General features: G+C 47.8%; 4 protein-coding genes; 3 read left to right on the top strand and 1 right to left on the bottom strand.

Annotated features, from left to right (window-relative positions):
• Window positions 1–209: 209 nt before the first annotated feature.
• FFUJ_01850 (uncharacterized protein) lies at window positions 210–1,544 on the top strand (the record flags this gene model as incomplete). Its single annotated transcript, XM_023574140.1, has 1 exon — window positions 210–1,544. The coding sequence occupies one exon, from the start codon at window positions 210–212 to the stop codon at window positions 1,542–1,544; it is 1,335 nt and encodes a 444-aa protein (XP_023423753.1).
• Window positions 1,545–9,581: 8,037 nt separating this feature from the next.
• On the top strand, window positions 9,582–11,553 carry FFUJ_01851 (PIN4 FHA1 domain-interacting family protein; the record flags this gene model as incomplete). XM_023574129.1 has 3 exons in its annotated part: window positions 9,582–9,935; window positions 9,983–11,441; window positions 11,492–11,553. 3 exons carry the CDS (start codon window positions 9,582–9,584, stop codon window positions 11,551–11,553), a joined length of 1,875 nt encoding a protein of 624 aa, XP_023423752.1.
• A 1,608-nt stretch (window positions 11,554–13,161) lies between these two features.
• FFUJ_01852 (PIG3-like NADPH quinone oxidoreductase) lies at window positions 13,162–14,353 on the top strand (the record flags this gene model as incomplete). XM_023574118.1 has 2 exons in its annotated part: window positions 13,162–13,366; window positions 13,416–14,353. 2 exons carry the CDS (start codon window positions 13,162–13,164, stop codon window positions 14,351–14,353), a joined length of 1,143 nt encoding a protein of 380 aa, XP_023423751.1.
• A 350-nt stretch (window positions 14,354–14,703) lies between these two features.
• Window positions 14,704–15,828, bottom strand: FFUJ_01853 (uncharacterized protein; the record flags this gene model as incomplete). XM_023574106.1 has 3 exons in its annotated part: window positions 14,704–15,448; window positions 15,495–15,744; window positions 15,792–15,828. The coding sequence occupies 3 exons, from the start codon at window positions 15,826–15,828 to the stop codon at window positions 14,704–14,706; spliced, it is 1,032 nt and encodes a 343-aa protein (XP_023423750.1).
• Window positions 15,829–18,000: the final 2,172 nt, after the last annotated feature.

Raw genomic sequence — 18,000 nt, 5'->3', positions numbered from 1 at the left:
ATTCAGCATGAGCGTGCGTGCTTTCCACATTCAAGAGAGGAGGAAGGGTGGCCTTCCTTCATCCGCATGGTTTTCACCTTCCACCTTAATCAAAAAAACATTTCATATTTTCTCTTGAATCCTGGTTGCCAACTTTTTCACTACACATCATCAAACCCTCTTTCACTCTTCAATAATCCGAGGCAGCGAGGAGTCATAACATGTTCAGTATGGCCACTGCGGCAGGGGTTCACCACTTACCACCAGAGACCGTCGGCAATGTCATTTCGTTCCTACCACAGGCTGATATCAAGAATCTGCGACTCGTCGACCACAAACTTTCGCCGTTGGCCACACAATGGCTGTTTCGCCGCACACGATTGCTCGCCCGAGCCAAAGACAATAATAACACCCGACGTTTCATACAACTTGCTGATTCTGAGTTGATTGGATATGTCCGCAAAGTCATCTGTGATGTTTCCAGCATAGTACACAATGGATTTTACTATGTGGAAGAGAAGAATCTAGAGCCCCTTCCTGTCTTTTGGGATGCGTTACCGCTTCTCGCCCGTTTCCGAAATCTTCAAACTCTCCATTTGTGTTTCGATGCCAACCTCGAAACACATGATCATATGGGCTCAAACGAATTCAGAAAGAGGGTGATGAAGACTGTTTTTCGCATTTTGACAGGAACGTTCAATAAAACTAACACCGAGGTACTTTCCCGTGCCACAATCAAGATACCACGCCCAGGTGATCTATCACCTCCGATTACTCTATCTACTCTCATAATTTCCAACCTAGGAGATTGCCATGATCCGGAACTCTCGATTATGCCTGAATTCAAAGCCGTCTTAAGCAGGATCAAGGCCTTAAGGCTTGACATAGCGCAACACAAAGGATGGGCTATGAGATACTTCACAGATACAACTGCAGTCCCAAATCAATGCCAGGAAGCATTTACTCAGCTATCTTTTACTTGGCTTTCCTCGACCATCGCTGCCAATCTACAGGTCCTCTCGCTGCATTATGAGTCATATTGGGGCTGGTTCCCTAACATTGATATTCGTCGAATCGGTGGCGGAAACGGAATGCCCAAGCTCGGAAGCCTTGCTTTGGGGCGCTTTGTCTTCAGTTATCAACGTGAGGTAGACTGGATTACCTCTTTGGATCTTGAGGAGCTTTTTCTCGAAGGTTGCGCCATCCTAGCCAAACACGTTGGCCACCCGACCACGCAGCAGGACCTCTGGACTGATGGCCACGAGTTGCCTGCAACGACTAAGATTGGTGGGGAGGAGGAGAGGACTAACTTATGGTGGCATGAGATCATTTGGCAAATTCGCACCTCTATGCCAAACCTGAAACGAGTTTGCATCGTTGGCAAGCCGGGCCTTTGTTATCATTATCAACAATTTCATCCATCCAAAAGCCTTCACGATTCCGAGCTTTCTCCTGACGAGGAATTGAGTCACGAACCAAGCCTCTGGCAACAATTTATAGGCCTCAGCAAAAAGAACATCATGTCTTGCGAAACGGCGTTTCAGCACTTTACATGTGCCACGTAAGTTGTGCCTCGAATCAGACATTTTTCTTTGCCCTCATTCCGACACTCTTGCGGACCTTATGATAGATTACGTTGGCTACGATTATGTTTTTCACAATCCTACATACACGGAGCAGGCCTCGTATAGTCGGGTTCCTTGTAACTCTGAAACTGACGGAGATTTGGCGAGGGCCGAGGTTATCATCCTCCATTCCATGATGTCCAAGAAAAGCAAAAAGCAGCATATGGGTGCCGAAAAGCTAAGGCTAGCCCCGAAGATGGGGTCTCATGACACAAACGAATACATCAAAGTAGTCCTGCGCCCTCTGCTTGCATCTCATGAGCTATGTTATCTCAAGATTATATTGCAACTTTCAGACATTTGAGATACCAAGCCATATGTCTCTTTAGCAGTCACACACACGAAAAGAACATTGTAGGTCCAGCCAGAAGTCAAGTAAGGGAACTCTCATGTCGTTGTTTTTTGTTATTACTGACCTATTTTCAGTCTTAATCGAAATGGGCATGCGCAGGCCAGGGCATGGAGGAAGACAAAATTCAGTGGGGGAAAGATCGGACAAGAGACATGCCGGTCGGATACCTGTGATGAGGACTCCATCAACGGAGTATGGTTTTTCGATTATATCTAATGTAACAGTCACTCTTTGTAATTCGGTTTGCCAGTGAAGGATGTCATGAAAACGCCAAAGATTGTTTTGTGGGGAAACATATCTCTGCAGTATTGAGGGTATACATGTGCCAGAGAGTGTCCTGCTGAAAGGCCTATCTCGTGTTCTGTGAATTCACACATAATGTTAACAACGAAACTCAAAGCAAAACGCTGGTCCCAAAAACAATTCGCAACTGCGTGCTACGTCGCGTCTCTTGAACAGTGCGAATCAATTAAAAATAACACCCAGTCACATCCAAAGCGTTTACGATGAATAGGCATGTTTAAGTCAAGGCCGGTATTTTCTGATTCTAGTCCACACACGGGCTGTAAACGACGTTATGGGAGCAAAGAGTGTAGTGGGAGGCGATGGAGAGAAATGTAGAGAGCAGACTTGAACACCTCCATATTGCACTCCAGAGGAAATAAATAAATCAGGGAAGTCTCGACAAGGATATATTGAATTTTTCATGATATTTTACAGATAGCAGTACTAAACATGACTATCTATCCCACTGCGATGGCTAAATAGTGTCTGTCACCGGAAAGCGGGAGATACCTACCGATGAGTTGGTCCAATCTCCTCGAGAAAGGATGAAGATCCGACTCCTGACTTATTCAAGACATTAACTTGTATTCAGAAGCGGTCTCCTGTCTCGAATCTGAAGTTTCAGACTCTCGTGGTTGGACCGGTGTTAATTGGGTCTAAACACACAGCGACTTTTGAAGAACAGATGGTGTAATACATATTGAAGTAAAGCCCCAGCGAGCATTTTCCAATTCCAATAAACAGTTCTTCTGGCAAATTGCATAATTTCTCCGAGGTTCCCCATCCTGGGATGTGTCTCCATTCAACATATGTATCAAGAAATGCCAGTCTCATCCTCTTCATCAGTTGGTTGTCGAAGAAGGACCGAAGACTAGGGATGGAGGGAGGAAGAAGAGGAGGGATCAAGGAGGAAATCCGAGAAAGAAAGAAGAATAAAATTTTCTCCACATCATAATCCCAAGCCCAGAACTCTTTGTACATCTATGTTTCGCTGGAAATGGAGGATTTGACGATAAAATCGTATCAGAACATCATAAATGGCCCTAGACGGCGTCAGTAGCCTTGGAGGTCATTCGATACCTCGAAGAACAAGGCAATTGGGAAGTCTGTAAAGGCTCAGTTGATTCTTAAGCTGATTTCACTTAAAAAATGCAAGTTCAGTGGGAGATGATCTGATTACTGTATCTTAAAGCTGAGTTACCGGTCATCTGATTCTATCACCCCTGACAGTAATCCCCAAGTACCTATTGCCATTCTATCCCACATTGCGGGAATTTGGATGAACTAAGGATAACATATTTCTTGCCGTATGGCTTGGGTATGTCCTCAGCGCCTGAGGCTGGCTTTTGGCCCAGTATCCAGTCTCCACGAGATCTGATTCGGGATGAGCTCCAAAATGGTCGGCACGTCGATCCATGCATAGGTCTTGCCTCTGGAGACACTTGGGGGTCAGCTAGGAGAAAGCTGCAGTCTGGCATAAGCGTTGAGGCGATTGGCAACGTTCTTGAAACTAGTGGTTGACTCAGCTGGTGTTCAGAAAGCTGAAATCAGCTATAGGCATTCCTCAAGGAGCAAGAAAGCTTTTGATTGTACCCTAAAGTATACGTCCATATGTTTCCCTATATCCTCTAGGCGTTCAAGCACTTGAAAATATTGTTGAACCCAATGATTAGCTCGTAGCTGAAGCATCACCAATCTCTTGGTTTGTTTAAAGTAAAAAGTATTTCGATGTCCATTTCAGCCTCATTACATGAATAAGGTCATTAGGCGAGAGTGAGAATGAGGACAACCGCGTGGAAATGGTAGGTAACTTATATAAACAATTCAAGCATCACACCTTGAACCGCTAGTGTCTTATCTAAAGCTTCCAACCACACATGTGATCAATTTACGATGCGAAGCTTCGAATGATTAAAGAAAGAAAGAAAGATGGATGGATGGTGAAGTTGAAGTCAAAGCAATTGATGGGCGACATGTAGATTTAGGAAGCAAGAAAGCTTCAGATGCTCGGGTCAGATGCCAAAAATAGCTATCATACGAAGTCTCTACTATGTTTACCTGGATTTACCCTAAGCCTTTTTGTCATTTAAGATAGAGGTCCTAAGTTTTCTTGCTTACCCTTGGCAACGTCGCTTCAATGAGATCCGGGAATAGCTCCGTAGTATCAGCGAAAAGAGGCGAGTTGAGAGCTGAGTGTGAGTGGTCAGCGGAGAGTAGGCGAGTCGAGCTGCATGCTGCAGCTGCAGCCATAGCTGCGGGCAAGAGGCGAGGGCGGAGGCCTGCATATTGGATGCCGATAGAATGGCACTTTGGGAATGATTTCCACGGTACTGTAGATCTAGCGTCAGATCCTGTGTCGCGTTGGTGCCTGACCTTGCCTCCTCTCCCATTCACTAAGACTTAGTCGTCCTCTCCTCTGGTTTTGGATGAGGCAGTGGCAAGTGTCATTGTGGCGATATCATGGAAGAAAGCCGTGAGGCTCATCTCATGGCGAAAAGGGAAATGGGGCGTTGTAGCGGCTGACGCCGATCCCCCACTCGGCTTGAATGATGAAACATTCACTTCTGGTTGGTGACTGTAAACATGGGATCAAGACATCAATCAATCCTGAACCTGCTGGAGGTCTCGGGGCGTGAGACATCACAACCTCGTAACTGGGCCAACTTGCAATCTGTGGGTGTAGCCAAAGACGTCTCATGACCGTATTTACTCTTGTGCATCATGTTTCAACGAGACACGTGCTCTTGCAAAGTGGTGGGCAACAAAAAGGTTGGACAGCCAAAATCATGACTTCAAAACAGGGTAGACAAGAATCAAGCTTCATCTACAAGAATATTGCACATCTTATGCCACATGGATATCATATATGCTTAGATCGGTTCACAAAGGATGCCGCCGCGTGTTTACGCGGACAGACCAACAGAGAACAGACCCGGGGAGAAGATCCGTCTGCCGGAGCTTCTAGAGCATTTTCACGAGGGTTCGTTCATCTTAAAAAAAGAGAGTTCAGGGGTGTCGACTGTCGGCCGCGTGATCTATGAGCCGCCATCTCCAGGGGAATGGACAACCGAGCGACGGCGAGATGAGGCTAAGCTGGGATGCCTTGAGAAGAAAAGACCCCTCTGTTTTTTTTGTGTAGGGGACAGCGGCGAGGCGAAATAGGATGCGCTAGTGAGGCTTCTCGAATTTGACAGGCGAGCAAGAGAGAAAGGAGATTAGGGGCCAAGCAATGAATACCGTCTGTAGTGACATGCTTTGTTGACCAGTCGTTGCTAGAAGATGAGGGAGGTCTGCGACATACACGAGCTTCATTTGAAGTGTGATCCACCCAAGTTCGATATAAACGATACGACAGACCAATACAGAAGGCAAACTCAACTTGAAAAAGGTCTGAGAACAAGCTCGTCCTCTTACTCTTCGTAAGAGACTCAGCCCCTCCAGCTAATCAACGCTCAATTTCCAGGGACCCGGGTCTCCTCGCTCGTCTCTCCTGTACCGTACCAGGGCTTACGGACATGGGACACGAACGACGACCCAAAGACTGGGGAGTCCCCTGAGATCAGGCTGGGCCCCTGATACCGGCCCAGGTGGGCGGGTTAGGATGACCCTGGCTTCGTCATGGGCATTGGGAACGAACAAAGAGGGGCAGAGTTTTGGAAAAAAGGAAGAAGCACTGTAGAAGTAAAAGGGGGTTCAGGAAATATTATCACCTCTTTTCAGTTTGTTCATCGTGAAAAGAATGGGCTTGTGTCTTGTGTCTTGCGGCGCAATGACGTGTATAAAATGGGAATTTGTGAGGATTGGTGTCCCCCAGGTGATGCATGTTTTCTTTTTCCTCTTCTTGTTTTTGACGAAAAGTTTATTATTCATTAGAAAGCCTTACATGCTTTTTGTACTCCACCACTTGATTGGCTTCCCGTCCGACGGGCCGCTCGCATGTATGTACCGCCATAGACGAAGAGATAGAGAGTCCTGCTAAGGTACTAAGTTAATGTGAAAGTCAAAACAAGCAGTTTGGTCTGCAGTAGAGATAAATCAGGTGCTGTTATGCATACGCTCGGATAAAAGGTAAAAAGTTATGGACATTTGATGGCCAAAGTGTCTGTCAACAAACAAGCGGTAGACGATAGCGCGTACTAATGAAAAAAGCAGGGCAGCAAGCTGCAGACAGACAGGGTCAAGAAAAGAGCCGCAGCAGCATCATTGCACGTGGCTTTGACGATGAAGAAAAACCTAGAATAGAGTAGTCGAATTTCCGCATGAACATGCCAGTCTAATTGAGGCATCTCAAATCTCCCTTGGCAACCCCTGGAACCACGGTGCAAGTCGAGAGAGGGAGTGAGAGAGACATGCCATGTCACCTCGTCGTCGTCTCTTTTGTCTTGTCTTGTGTGATGGAGAGTGCTTGACTGTGTGAGGGAGGTGATTACGCTGCATGAGCTAGGTAGCTAACGTTAGCATCATCCGGGGAGCTTTACTGAGCAAGCCGACCGGGTGTGTCATAAAGGGGAGCTAAAGATACGATGCGAGATGGAGGATGGAGCAGAATCATTACAAGATGAGACGCCAGTTAGATACGATTACCAGCCAAGATTTTCCGCCGGTAATGACTATCGATCTGCGGGACTGTGACTGTCTCGTCTCTGTGAGTGTTACAGTTGGATGCCTCACTGACAATGACAATCTCATCTCGACTCTTTTCTCAAACCATCCATTGCATCCCCTATTTCCCTTGGGTAATGAAAGTATTGGAACAGTGCTACCCAACGAGCTGAAAGGATCAGAGGTTGTGCTTCATAGCCTACTTTATCCGTACATTATATCCTAGGTATCCTATTCTATGCTGAACTGTGACCCCAACTGAGTCACTTGCAGGTTCATGCATCACATCGAGTCAGGTCTCGACTAAGAGTCATTTGCTTGCTACCCAACTGAACTGGTAAAATAATGCGACATGCAGGCTTGAGCTGTAACCTATACGTGCAGTAGTATACCTCTAAAGAATTAGCTGGTGTTACCTGGCGATGCACGTAATACCAGATCTGAATGCATAGCGGTATGCACAACATAAAAGTCGCTCCAACATTTTCTGCTAGACATAATAAACATCCAATCCATATATGTACGGATACGTCTCTTGTCGATGTCCACAGACACAAAGCAAAACTCCCATCACAATTGGGCGTGTCCAACAACATGCGGTCCACTGACCCTGAGCTAAGAGATACCGGTGTCGGGATGACGTCCACTTGCTCGCACTGTTGGAACATCTGCCACAGTTGGACCTCTAGGGATAGAGCATCTGATTTGCTTCTCTACAACCATCACGAGGTGTCATTCTGCAGCCTTTCCACAAAAGCATCAGCATCGAACATCCAATACCGTCAGCCTCTTGTACTCTCAGCCTTCCAAGAGGCTGACTGTCTTTCTCAATCAATGCCAACCTAGGTTGTTAAAGTGGTGGCTTGACGAAAGCCGGCCAGCCTCCCCTCGTCCCGGGCTCATCACTTAATTTTTTTTTTTCACAAAGCCCCCACCATGAGCTAAGAATTTAGAAGTGCATTTCGATCTAACTTAGAGTAAGTGTAGTAGGGGGAAAAAAGAAAGGCTAATATTAGACACGGTACTGTTTAAAAAGAGCAAGGCTTTCATTAACGGTCAAGTTAACCGGTATTGCTAGCGAATTAGATACTAAATAAGTTCGAGCGAGTCGTTGAATGAATGATACCCAACAATGAATGAATGGATTGGATGGATCTTGAACAATGGAATGGTAAATCTCAAGGGCCACCTCATGGCATGGGGTCCCAGAACAACCCCCTTGACGAGCATCTCAGGGGATGGACATGCTAGGGTTCCACAGTGGACTTCTGACAGCTGGAGAATAATTGAACTGCGCTGAGAACCCCACCAATTTGCGCCTTGGGCTTGGGGGTGTTGCTGTTCTTCTCAGGTGGCTCGTCACAGTGTATGCACTGTCCTAACGACGCCGCCCCATCCCACCTCATTCGTTCACATTGGAGGTCAGTCATGGATCCATGGATCCCCAGGAGGGCAAAGAGAGAAAAAAATCAGGGCCCCTCCACGGGTGCTGGCGCTGCTGTGACTGGTAACTAGTAAAGAGTCAGGACAGAACCTGAGAGGAACCTAAAGTTAAAGGAACCTGAAGGGAAGGGAAACTTGCACGGGAAACTATTCGCCGTCCGCTGTCACCTCCCCAACCACATCCACCCGACACTTAATTAATCCCCTTCTCAATCAATCAATCAATCCTCTCTCTTTCTGTGGTTACAACACCCCCGTCTCCCGTCTCCCGTCCGCCGTTTTCCCGTTCCAGATCATCCATCCATCTCTGAGAACGTCCCGGACATTTTGCTAACTGGGACTTGTTCCATCTTTTTTCCTCCCCGTCCCCTTTTCTACCTGACCTCTCTCTCTCTCTCTTAAACCTCATCATTTATCGTCCTCCTCCTTCCCCTCTCCTCCCCCGATTTTTAGTCGCCCTCTTCTTCTCTTCCTTCTTCCCCCTCTCGTCTCGTCTCCCTCCCTTGATTACTCCTCCTCCGTCACCCGCAATTTGGTTCGTCCACACCCAACAGCCCTTACGTCTACGAAACCTCCATTCGACCTTTTTTGCACCAACGAGAAGACGAGGCTATCGCGCGAATCCAATTTCCCCTTTCGCGCGACTATTTCTTGCTCATTCGTAGTCTTTTTATTAGCTACTTTTGAGACGTCGCTGGTTTCCAGGGTCATCCGCCTATCACCTTTGGCCCCCAGAAATATCGAACTGCGACCATTAAGTAACGCTCTTTGACGTTACTCCGCCATTTTCTGCCAAATCTTCGAATATAGGAATTTGGTTCATTCGGCCTCCTTCGTTGTGCTGGCTGTATTTGTGCCTCTTTATCGCCATCCAGGATCTCGCAGTGCCTTCGTTTTAAGCTTCGCGCATTTGTTGCCCGAGGCCTCAATCTTGTTTTAGGCATCTCGCTACACCTGACGGAACAAGCTTTTGTGGTCATTGACCCTGAGGCGGAACCCCCGAACCTTGTTTCACCCGACTCTTCTTGAGCACTTTATAGACGGTTTCTTCTGCGCCTGGTACCCTCAACTTTACTTAGCTACACCGCTTTCACGACCGAGACCCACGAGCCAACGATTTGATGCCGCATTTTTAACTGCTTGTTACGCATCCCCGATACCCCCTCGCGTCTGCATTCCTGACACACTGCACATTCTGTACGTGTCAGCTTGATATAAACCCTCAAGAAAAGCAGGTGAAGTCGACTGCTGGGTAAAAACAGCAGCTATTTGCCAAGCTGGATCCCATCATCACAATGTCGCAGCAACCGCACGATATGGGTTACCTTGACTATGGTACATCAACCAATCGCTCCCCGAACTCGAGACAGAACTATGCTACAGCCGGTGGTTTCGCTGGCCTCTCACTACCTCGCCAGTCCCAACGCCCTTTTGACGCTCCTCTAGGCTCATCTGCTCTTTACCCTGCCGACAGGATCGGAAGTGGGTACAATCAGCGTGGTATGGAGAACATGGCTGGTATGCAGGGCTACATGCTGGATAATGGCCAAGCTTGGAACTACAACACAACCGGAGTCGCTACAGTGAACGGTGCCTTGAATGGCCCTGGACGGCAACGAAACGTGAACCGACGAGCCGCTCTTCCCCAGGTATGTAAATATGGAAAGTTTATATGACTATGTCTGATTAGAAACAGAACTGGACCGATCACAGCGCGCTTGGTATTCATGGTAACCATGGAGGTCTTCAGCCCTACCAGGGAGGCATGAACAACAACCCCATGTCAAATGGTGGTCTCCGCGTTGAGCACCCCGGATCTCACGGCTCCCCCACTGATCTTCGATCAAACACCTCAGACGCCGACCAGCTTATCCCTACAGCTATTGTTATTAAGAACATCCCTTTCGCCGTTCGAAAAGAGACTCTGGCTTCTATCATGCTTGAGATGCACCTCCCTCAGCCATATGCTTTCAATTACCACTTCGACAATGGCGTCTTCAGAGGTCTGGCTTTCGCGAATTTCCAGTCTGCCGAGGATACACGCATGGTGATTGAGGCGATGAACGGCATGGATGTCCATGGCCGTAAATTACGCGTTGAGTACAAGAAGATGCTCCCTGAGGCTGAGAGGGAGAGGATTGAACGCGAGAAGCGAGAACGACGAGGCCAGCTTGAGGAGCAGCACCGTGCCCCCATGCTTCACCAGCAAAGCTCTATCCAGTCACTTGGTAGTCTTTCACAGTCTCAAGCCAGGGGCCCATCGCACCTCGGCATGCTCGAGGCATCTCGTGTTCAATCTCCCGCACTGACCATGCCAGGCGATGTTGATTTGAACGACCCCCAGACTCTCGAGTTCTACACCGAATTGGTTATGTTCCGTCGTGACGACTCCCGAGAGGTTCTGGTCTTCCCTGCTGGTATCGCTCCTGAGCATCGACGATCCATCCACATTCTCGCACACAATATGGGCCTTGAGCACCAGTCTGTGGGCGATGGCGAATCGCGCCAGCTTACGGTGCTGAAGCGACAACAGCCGTCACCCACCGCCCACATCCACAGTCAGCCAGGCACCAACCTGGACATGCATAAGCGTGGCCTCAGCCGTGCTGCTACATTTGACTTTGCCGCTGACCGTGAGACACGAGCTGCCAGCAGCAATTACTCCCACATGATGGGTCGACAGGGTCCCACTATCGAGCTTCCCGGAAGCCCTGAAGGCAACGGCATTCCCAACAACCTTCGAGCCGCCAAGAGCTTTGCTGATCTGCGATCCTTCACCCCGAGCCCTTCGCAGGCTTCCTCCAGCTACCTCGCTCCTTCGGGAATGAACAACATGGGTGGTAGCTCGACTGCTGCTCGCTTCGGTGACTACATGGGAGGTGCCATGTCACCTTCTGGCCACCCTGGCAACTCTGGGACACCTGGACCCAAGAATGACTCTGCTCTTCTAAGCAGCCTCAACAGCCTGAACTTGGGCTATGACTCTGCCTCCATGCAGAACCAGGCGCGAAGCACTCCTGGCGCTATTGGCAGCCAGCGCCCCGGTAACAGCTCTAAGGGAGCACCTGAGCGACAGCCTCGCGGACCTGAGTGGGAGACCAATGCCGGATTTGCTGGGCGACGTGCTAACGGCCACGCCACGCGCGGTAGTGGTGGTATGTCAACCGAGACATGGAACGATTGAACACTGGCTAATTCACGATAGACTCGTCCGACAACGGAGCACGCGTCGGTTCAAGCTCAACCAACGCTTCGCGATATCACTGAGTGTGATTCTTTGGCCACCCCTTGATGGGTTAGGCTTCGACGACCTGTATGTCAGGCGCCGACTACAACTGCGCGTATCATTACGGATTGACGACAATGACCACGACGCATTGAAATTTTGCATCGCATTTGCTTTTATGACTTGTAATACCGACATACCTGGGGAAGTGATGGCAGGAATTTCACTTGTCTTGTTGAACCCCATTGCATATAGTTTACGTGGGAACGGTTTTATGACTTTTGAAGATTGTGGGGGACGACAGTGGCCTAAGGAAGTGTGCGTGTGGCCGACATGATGACAGTTACCGATGAGAGAGAGCATGGGATAGGATATCTGGATACACAAATGTTTTCGACACAACTGGGCAACCAAAGATGTACAAGGTCACAGACTACAGACAGAAGCACTTGGCAGCACGCATGCACGCATAACCTGGAGTACCCTCCGGATGTACGTACCCCCGACAAGACCTACGACCACTATCACCACCACCACTTGACGATTATGACGCTTTTACGACGTTACGTCTAGACAGCTATACCGGCTTCTCCTCATCAGGCTGTTCAGCGTCAGCAAATGGGAGGGGTTGCCTCGGCGACTTACAACCTACTACTATACCCACCAAATCAAATAATTTCTGTCTAGGCGCTGTTCCTGGCATGACCGCGACGATGAAGACGACACATTTGGAGACGCCCGAGTCCGGCTTTTGGACAAAGGGGCACTGAAAGGGGCCGATGGACGAGTGCGAACATGGGTGATTTTTGAGTCGAAGGCCCGGCCCCGTTGGAAGGAAAAGAAAAAAGTTACAATATCTGGTTATCTGCATTACAGTTGAATTGCCTTGGTTCATGGTTCTGTTACAGTTACAGTTTCTGTTTATCCTTTATTTTTATCTATTCTTATTTATGTACGGATTGGACGGGAGTGGTATTATTCTGATCTCATCTGATTAATTCTTGATCTGCCTGGTCGCGGTGACTCAAGGAGAGTTAGAGATGGGGTGTTGGCATGGGACGCGTGTGGGCTATTTGGCTATCGTTGACTGGAGATGTTTTGGAGGAAGTTGTAAACACGAACAAGAGAACGAGCAGAGAGAGCCAAAGAGAGATGAGATATGCCTTGCGAACAAAGTGTACTAATCAAGTAGTGAAGTGAAGTGTTGTGCTTTGGGTGTTGTTTGAATAGATGATTTGCTGCATGTCTGTATTGTATTGTATGTATACCACCCAATCAATGTCTTAACCGCGCATGTCGAGTGTTACTGATCAACAACGCATCATCAAGACCCACATCTTTGTACCGTCATACTCGAGTATCTGCTCATCTTGAACTCTTACTCAAGCCGTATCGAAAGAGTTCAACTCGTAGGATGCAACTCATAACGTTTCGCCGAACATCAACAAGACTTGATTATTAAGACATTTCCATATCACGGGCGTTGATACCTGAAACGATCTAGTCCTTTGCTCTGATAGGGCGACCACTTTGAAACCTCATCCACCAAAAGCGACGTCATCTCCACTTTGTAAGAGAATCATTGACTGATAATTGACGTCGTCTGTTCACCGGATTTATATCTTCTCTTTCTCTCTTTTTCTCTCATCATGGCGAGCTTCATCTCTTCATACCTACCGTTTGGAAAATCAAAGGACGAAAATATGCCGGCGCCTGAGAAGAACAGACAGTGGACCACGGGTCAGGATGGCCTTGATAAGCTTGCTTTTGGGGAGGGCGAAGTTCCCAAGCCGAAGGAGGGTGAGGTTTTGGTCAAGGTTCTTGCTGTTGGGTTAAATTATCGCGATACTGAAGGTAAGTTGTCCCTGACGTGGAAAAAGGGGGTGATACTGACTGTTGGAAGTCATCAATGGTGATTACAACCACCATGCCTCCATCCAAGACACAGACGCTCTCGTGCCTTGCTCCGACATGTGCGGCACCGTCATCCAGAGCTCATCGCCAAAACTCAAAGTCGGCGCTCGCGTCATGTCCATCTTTAACCAGACCCATCTCACAGGTCAAGTCACTGAGAAAGACATGGCCTCCGGTCTCGGTCTCCCTCTTCCCGGCGTCCTAACAGAATATCGCTGCTTCTCAGCCGACGCTCTTGTCCCCGTGCCCGACTATCTCTCCGACGAAGAAGCAGCGTGTCTCCCCATCGCAGCTGTGACCGCCTGGATGTGCATCAACGGCATGCGACCACTCGGCCAACCTGCTGATGGCGGTAAGAAGAAGGAAACTGTTCTTCTGCAGGGCACGGGTGGTGTAGCGATTGCGGGGCTGCAAATCGCCAAAGCAGCTGGTCTGAACGTCATCATCACTTCTTCATCCGACGATAAGCTCGAGCGCGCAAAGAAGGATCTCGGCGCAGACACGGGCATTAACTATCGCACGCACTGGGAGTGGCAAGAGCCCGTCATGAAGGCGACGGAGAACCACGGCGCGGACATCATCTTCGAGACAGGCGGTGCGCGAACACTGCGCAAGTCATTCGACTCTGTAGCCTTTGGCGGGCTGATCAACTGCGTGGGTTATCTCTCCGGCAAGGAAGAGGAGCAGGACACTGGGGGCAAAGTGGGCGTGAATGTGCTGGCTCTGAGGAGGAATGTGACGCTCAAGGGGATTCTGAACGGGCCGAAGGATCGGTTTGAGGAGATGGTGGCGTTTTATGAGAAGCATTCTATTCACCCTGTTGTGAGCAAGGTGTTTGGGTTTGAGGAGGCGAATAAGGCGTTGGAGTTTTTGAGCAGCGGCCAGCATTTTGGAAAGGTAGTGGTGAGGGTTTCGAAGAAGGAATAGAGTAGAAAGTCTACACGGACCATGAGATAGATAGATACTTGATATAAGTGCGTGTCATTTGTGCTACGTTATGTTGATATCGTGTTCATTCGTTTTTGGCTACGGTTATCGTCTGGTGTAACACCAAGATAACTTAGGAGTACAGTTTTACGCGGCGGCACATATAAAATCAACAATTGTGGTTTGAGAGCTGTGTTGAGGTCTCATTATAATTATCATTGCATTGCATTGCTTGGTGTCTAGAAACCCCCAGGAACCCAGAAGTGAGAACCCTCCTCGTAATGTATATACTCAGCATTTAGTTCTCATGAATTGTATATCCGCAGAAATGCTTTTGTTCTATATCGTAATTACAAAGTCTTTGGAACAACTCGCACATCAGAATCGACCAGGTCCAGCCTGTTGATCAACGGTGCAAAGATATAATCCTGAATCGGCTTAAGAACAAGAACAACACGGTTGATGCGCCATCCTAACAACGGAACCAGAGCCCCGATAAACGCATCCGTGAGGAAGTGGTTCGCAGTAGCGACAATAGTAATGAGCATAGCGGTCGGCCATAGAGGAGCGAGGATGCGCATGAAACGATGCGGAGAGAATCGACACATGCAAACTGCAAAGAAGAGCGATGTTCCAAAGTGCAAACTCGGCATCGCAGCGATAGTTAATTGAAACCGATTATTGTTCCAGACATTAGCACCCCCAGCTTTACTATGCAGAACATCAACGAAGCCATATTGCTGCGGTAGCAATCGCGGAGGCGAGCATCGCCAGAGCGTCACGATGACGAAAGCAATAGCGTTATCGACGGCGATTGTACGACGAATTCGTTGAAAGGTCGGGGGTGGGAGATAAGTGTAGATGTAGATGAGGAAGAGGATGCCGATGCTGATGTGGGAGTAGTATATCTTTGCGAGGATGGGCATGAGCCACGGCTGTTGGTTCATTATGTATGACTGGAAGTATTGTTCGATATCGAGGCCGAAGAATGATTCTAGAGTAAGGATTTGAATGGCGTGGTCTCGAGCGCGGGTGAAGATTGGTTCGTTGCCTGCGATTGCTCGGGCTGATACTGCTCGAAGGCCTTGATAGATCCTACAACCATCAGTACGTGCATGAATCAGCGTGATGAGAGACGTACCAGTATGTCAAGTTCCAGTACCAAATCTCTATCAAGAACGGAAACGCATTGAAGAAGCGAGATAGTAGAACGAAGAAGAAGTTTGGAGCTTTGCGAACTGGACGCTCGATGTGTTGGAAGAGAGTGGGCTTCAGAGGCGGCGAGTCAACGTATCGTTGGTCTTCAACATCATCTAGAGATTCGTTGTACGTGATTTGAGTGTCTCGTCGTCTATTGATGAGACATCCTACAGTGAAGGCGAGGACGATGACTTGGAGTTGTCAGTGAGATGTAGCTTAGAGCGTGATGGTGACTTACACACTGGTTCGACCACATTCTTTGAAGCTACAACCATGATTGCAATGAACAAAAGTAACAGAATGAAGAAGAAAGTAAACCGAATTATGTATAGAAAAGACGAATAAATACTGTGTCTATAAAAGAGGGTGATATAGACTGCCCATCAAGATCTATCCAGAAAAGGGAAGGAATAAGGGCTGAAGGATTTAAGGATAAAGTGACAGAAACAAGATAAAGTAGTGTCCTAGATATAAGTAAGTAGGCAGATAATAAAAGAAACAAATCTGCAGGCCAAGCAGGCGTAGACAAGGTGAGTAAGTTGCACGAACAAGGAAAGTTATTGGGGGTGGTACCAAACAGGGAATAAAGCACAAGACACAAGACACAGCCAAATATTGAATGATTGCATTGCATTGTATTGTATGTCACTGCCATCGGAGAATAGGAACAGAAATACCGATGCTACTCTAACCACACCCGGCGCTTGACCATTTGGGGGACATGTCTATCTAATGTAGTACTGTTCTATTATTCTATGGCCGTCTCAAGACTTCACATGCAGCAGAATATCCCTGCTCTCACAGTTAAAATAAACGTCTGATCAAGAACACCCCCTGTCTCCCAAATCTGTGGATACTATCTATCCTCCAAGTCCAAAGCCTCCGCGGATGCCGTCGGACTTTATAACATCTAATTCAACCAAATCTTGAATCATCTCAGTATCAATACTCCAAGCCTTGCAATAATCTCACAGACACAACGCGTTTGCAGTGGCTGAGACATCATAAGCTCACCTCAGCCATCCCCATGCGGGTACAGCGCAAGTGCAATAAGCTTAACCAACACAACTGTATCTTACTCCCAGTATATTAACTAAACCCTCCCAAAGCTTATTGTATCCAAACACCAATCTTGGCCGTCGAGTGACTACAGCGGCACATATCTCCCAGCGTGACGTGTTGCCAAGTGAGAATATGCACGCGATCAACACAGAGATGGGTTACACTGAACCCAACATGGCGTAAGTAATTGGTTAAAACAAGAGAAGAAAATTACAATTTTCGTGGAGAAGACGTTGCAGAAAAAAAAAGCTTGTTTCTTTGACGTCAAGAAGATGCCATCATGATTCCCAATTTAGGTCGTTGTCGAATCTTCTCCGTTTGAGATAAAAACCCCGGCGGTTCGGTCTAGATTACCACCCCGAGATTCTCTACGCTTTCCGTGTCCGAAATCCGGAATGAGCGGAGTTTCTGGGGCCGGAGCTTCACTTCCTCTGATCGGAGTCAGAGGCAAAGAAATGGAGTTTGGAGTTTGGAAACCTCGGTATATGGAGACTGGGAGCTTGGTATGATCTGATATGGCACGACTAAGAGGACTATGATCTCATCACCAACATGCTATTCTCCAAGATAGAGACATAAGGCTCATCACTATTTAATGGAACCCATATGGATTTTAGGCGAGCATGGATTCCGTGTAGCTTCGTGTTATTTTGACCGTGGTACAAGAGTCAGGATCAGATGCATTGTAGCATCACATCGAACGACAGACCCCGAACTGAGTCTACCCCTTTTTCTAGGGCTGATCTGATACACGTTAAAAAAAGCTTGTCTGACCTTAAAGGCTTAATTATCGGCGCCAAGTTGTCTTCCGAGAGGCGAGAGGCGAGAACATGCAGCCTGTCATCACTATTAATATCCGTACGTTCCGGTGTCCACAAGGATCATCTCCTTCATCCGTCCATATACGTCTCGCTAGTCGTTCCTCGTTCTTCGCTCTCGTTCTCGTTCATCGATTATTGTTGATGTGGTGATCATAATTGTCCATGTTGCTACGTCACAGAGATTATATTGGCAAGTAAGTGCCTTGTTTATATATCTGCTTTGCCCTTGATATGCTCTCGCCAAAACCGCCCCGATCCATAATGAGATTCAGTGAAACAGCCTATCAAGACAAATCTCACTCAGTTAGACATAAACCATGACAGTATCCGTATCAACTCAAACATTAAATTATCAAAACTAGACCAAAGAGGAAGAAGAACAAGACATGGTCTTCTCTCTCCGCTCCCCCATTTCGTCATTCCTCCGCCATCGCACCATCCTGTCCCTCCCCCTTTCTCCGGGGTATCATAGCATTTCCATCCCAAATAAGAAGTGAAATGATTTGAAATGAACTAAAGTAAAAGAGAAGAAGAGAAATAAACGAGTCAAAGCACCAATAGTAA

This window comes from Fusarium fujikuroi, chromosome FFUJ_chr01 (assembly GCF_900079805.1).
Source record: "Fusarium fujikuroi IMI 58289 draft genome, chromosome FFUJ_chr01".
Lineage (NCBI taxonomy): Eukaryota > Fungi > Ascomycota > Sordariomycetes > Hypocreales > Nectriaceae > Fusarium > Fusarium fujikuroi.
This window is presented reverse-complemented; position numbering and strand designations above follow the sequence as displayed.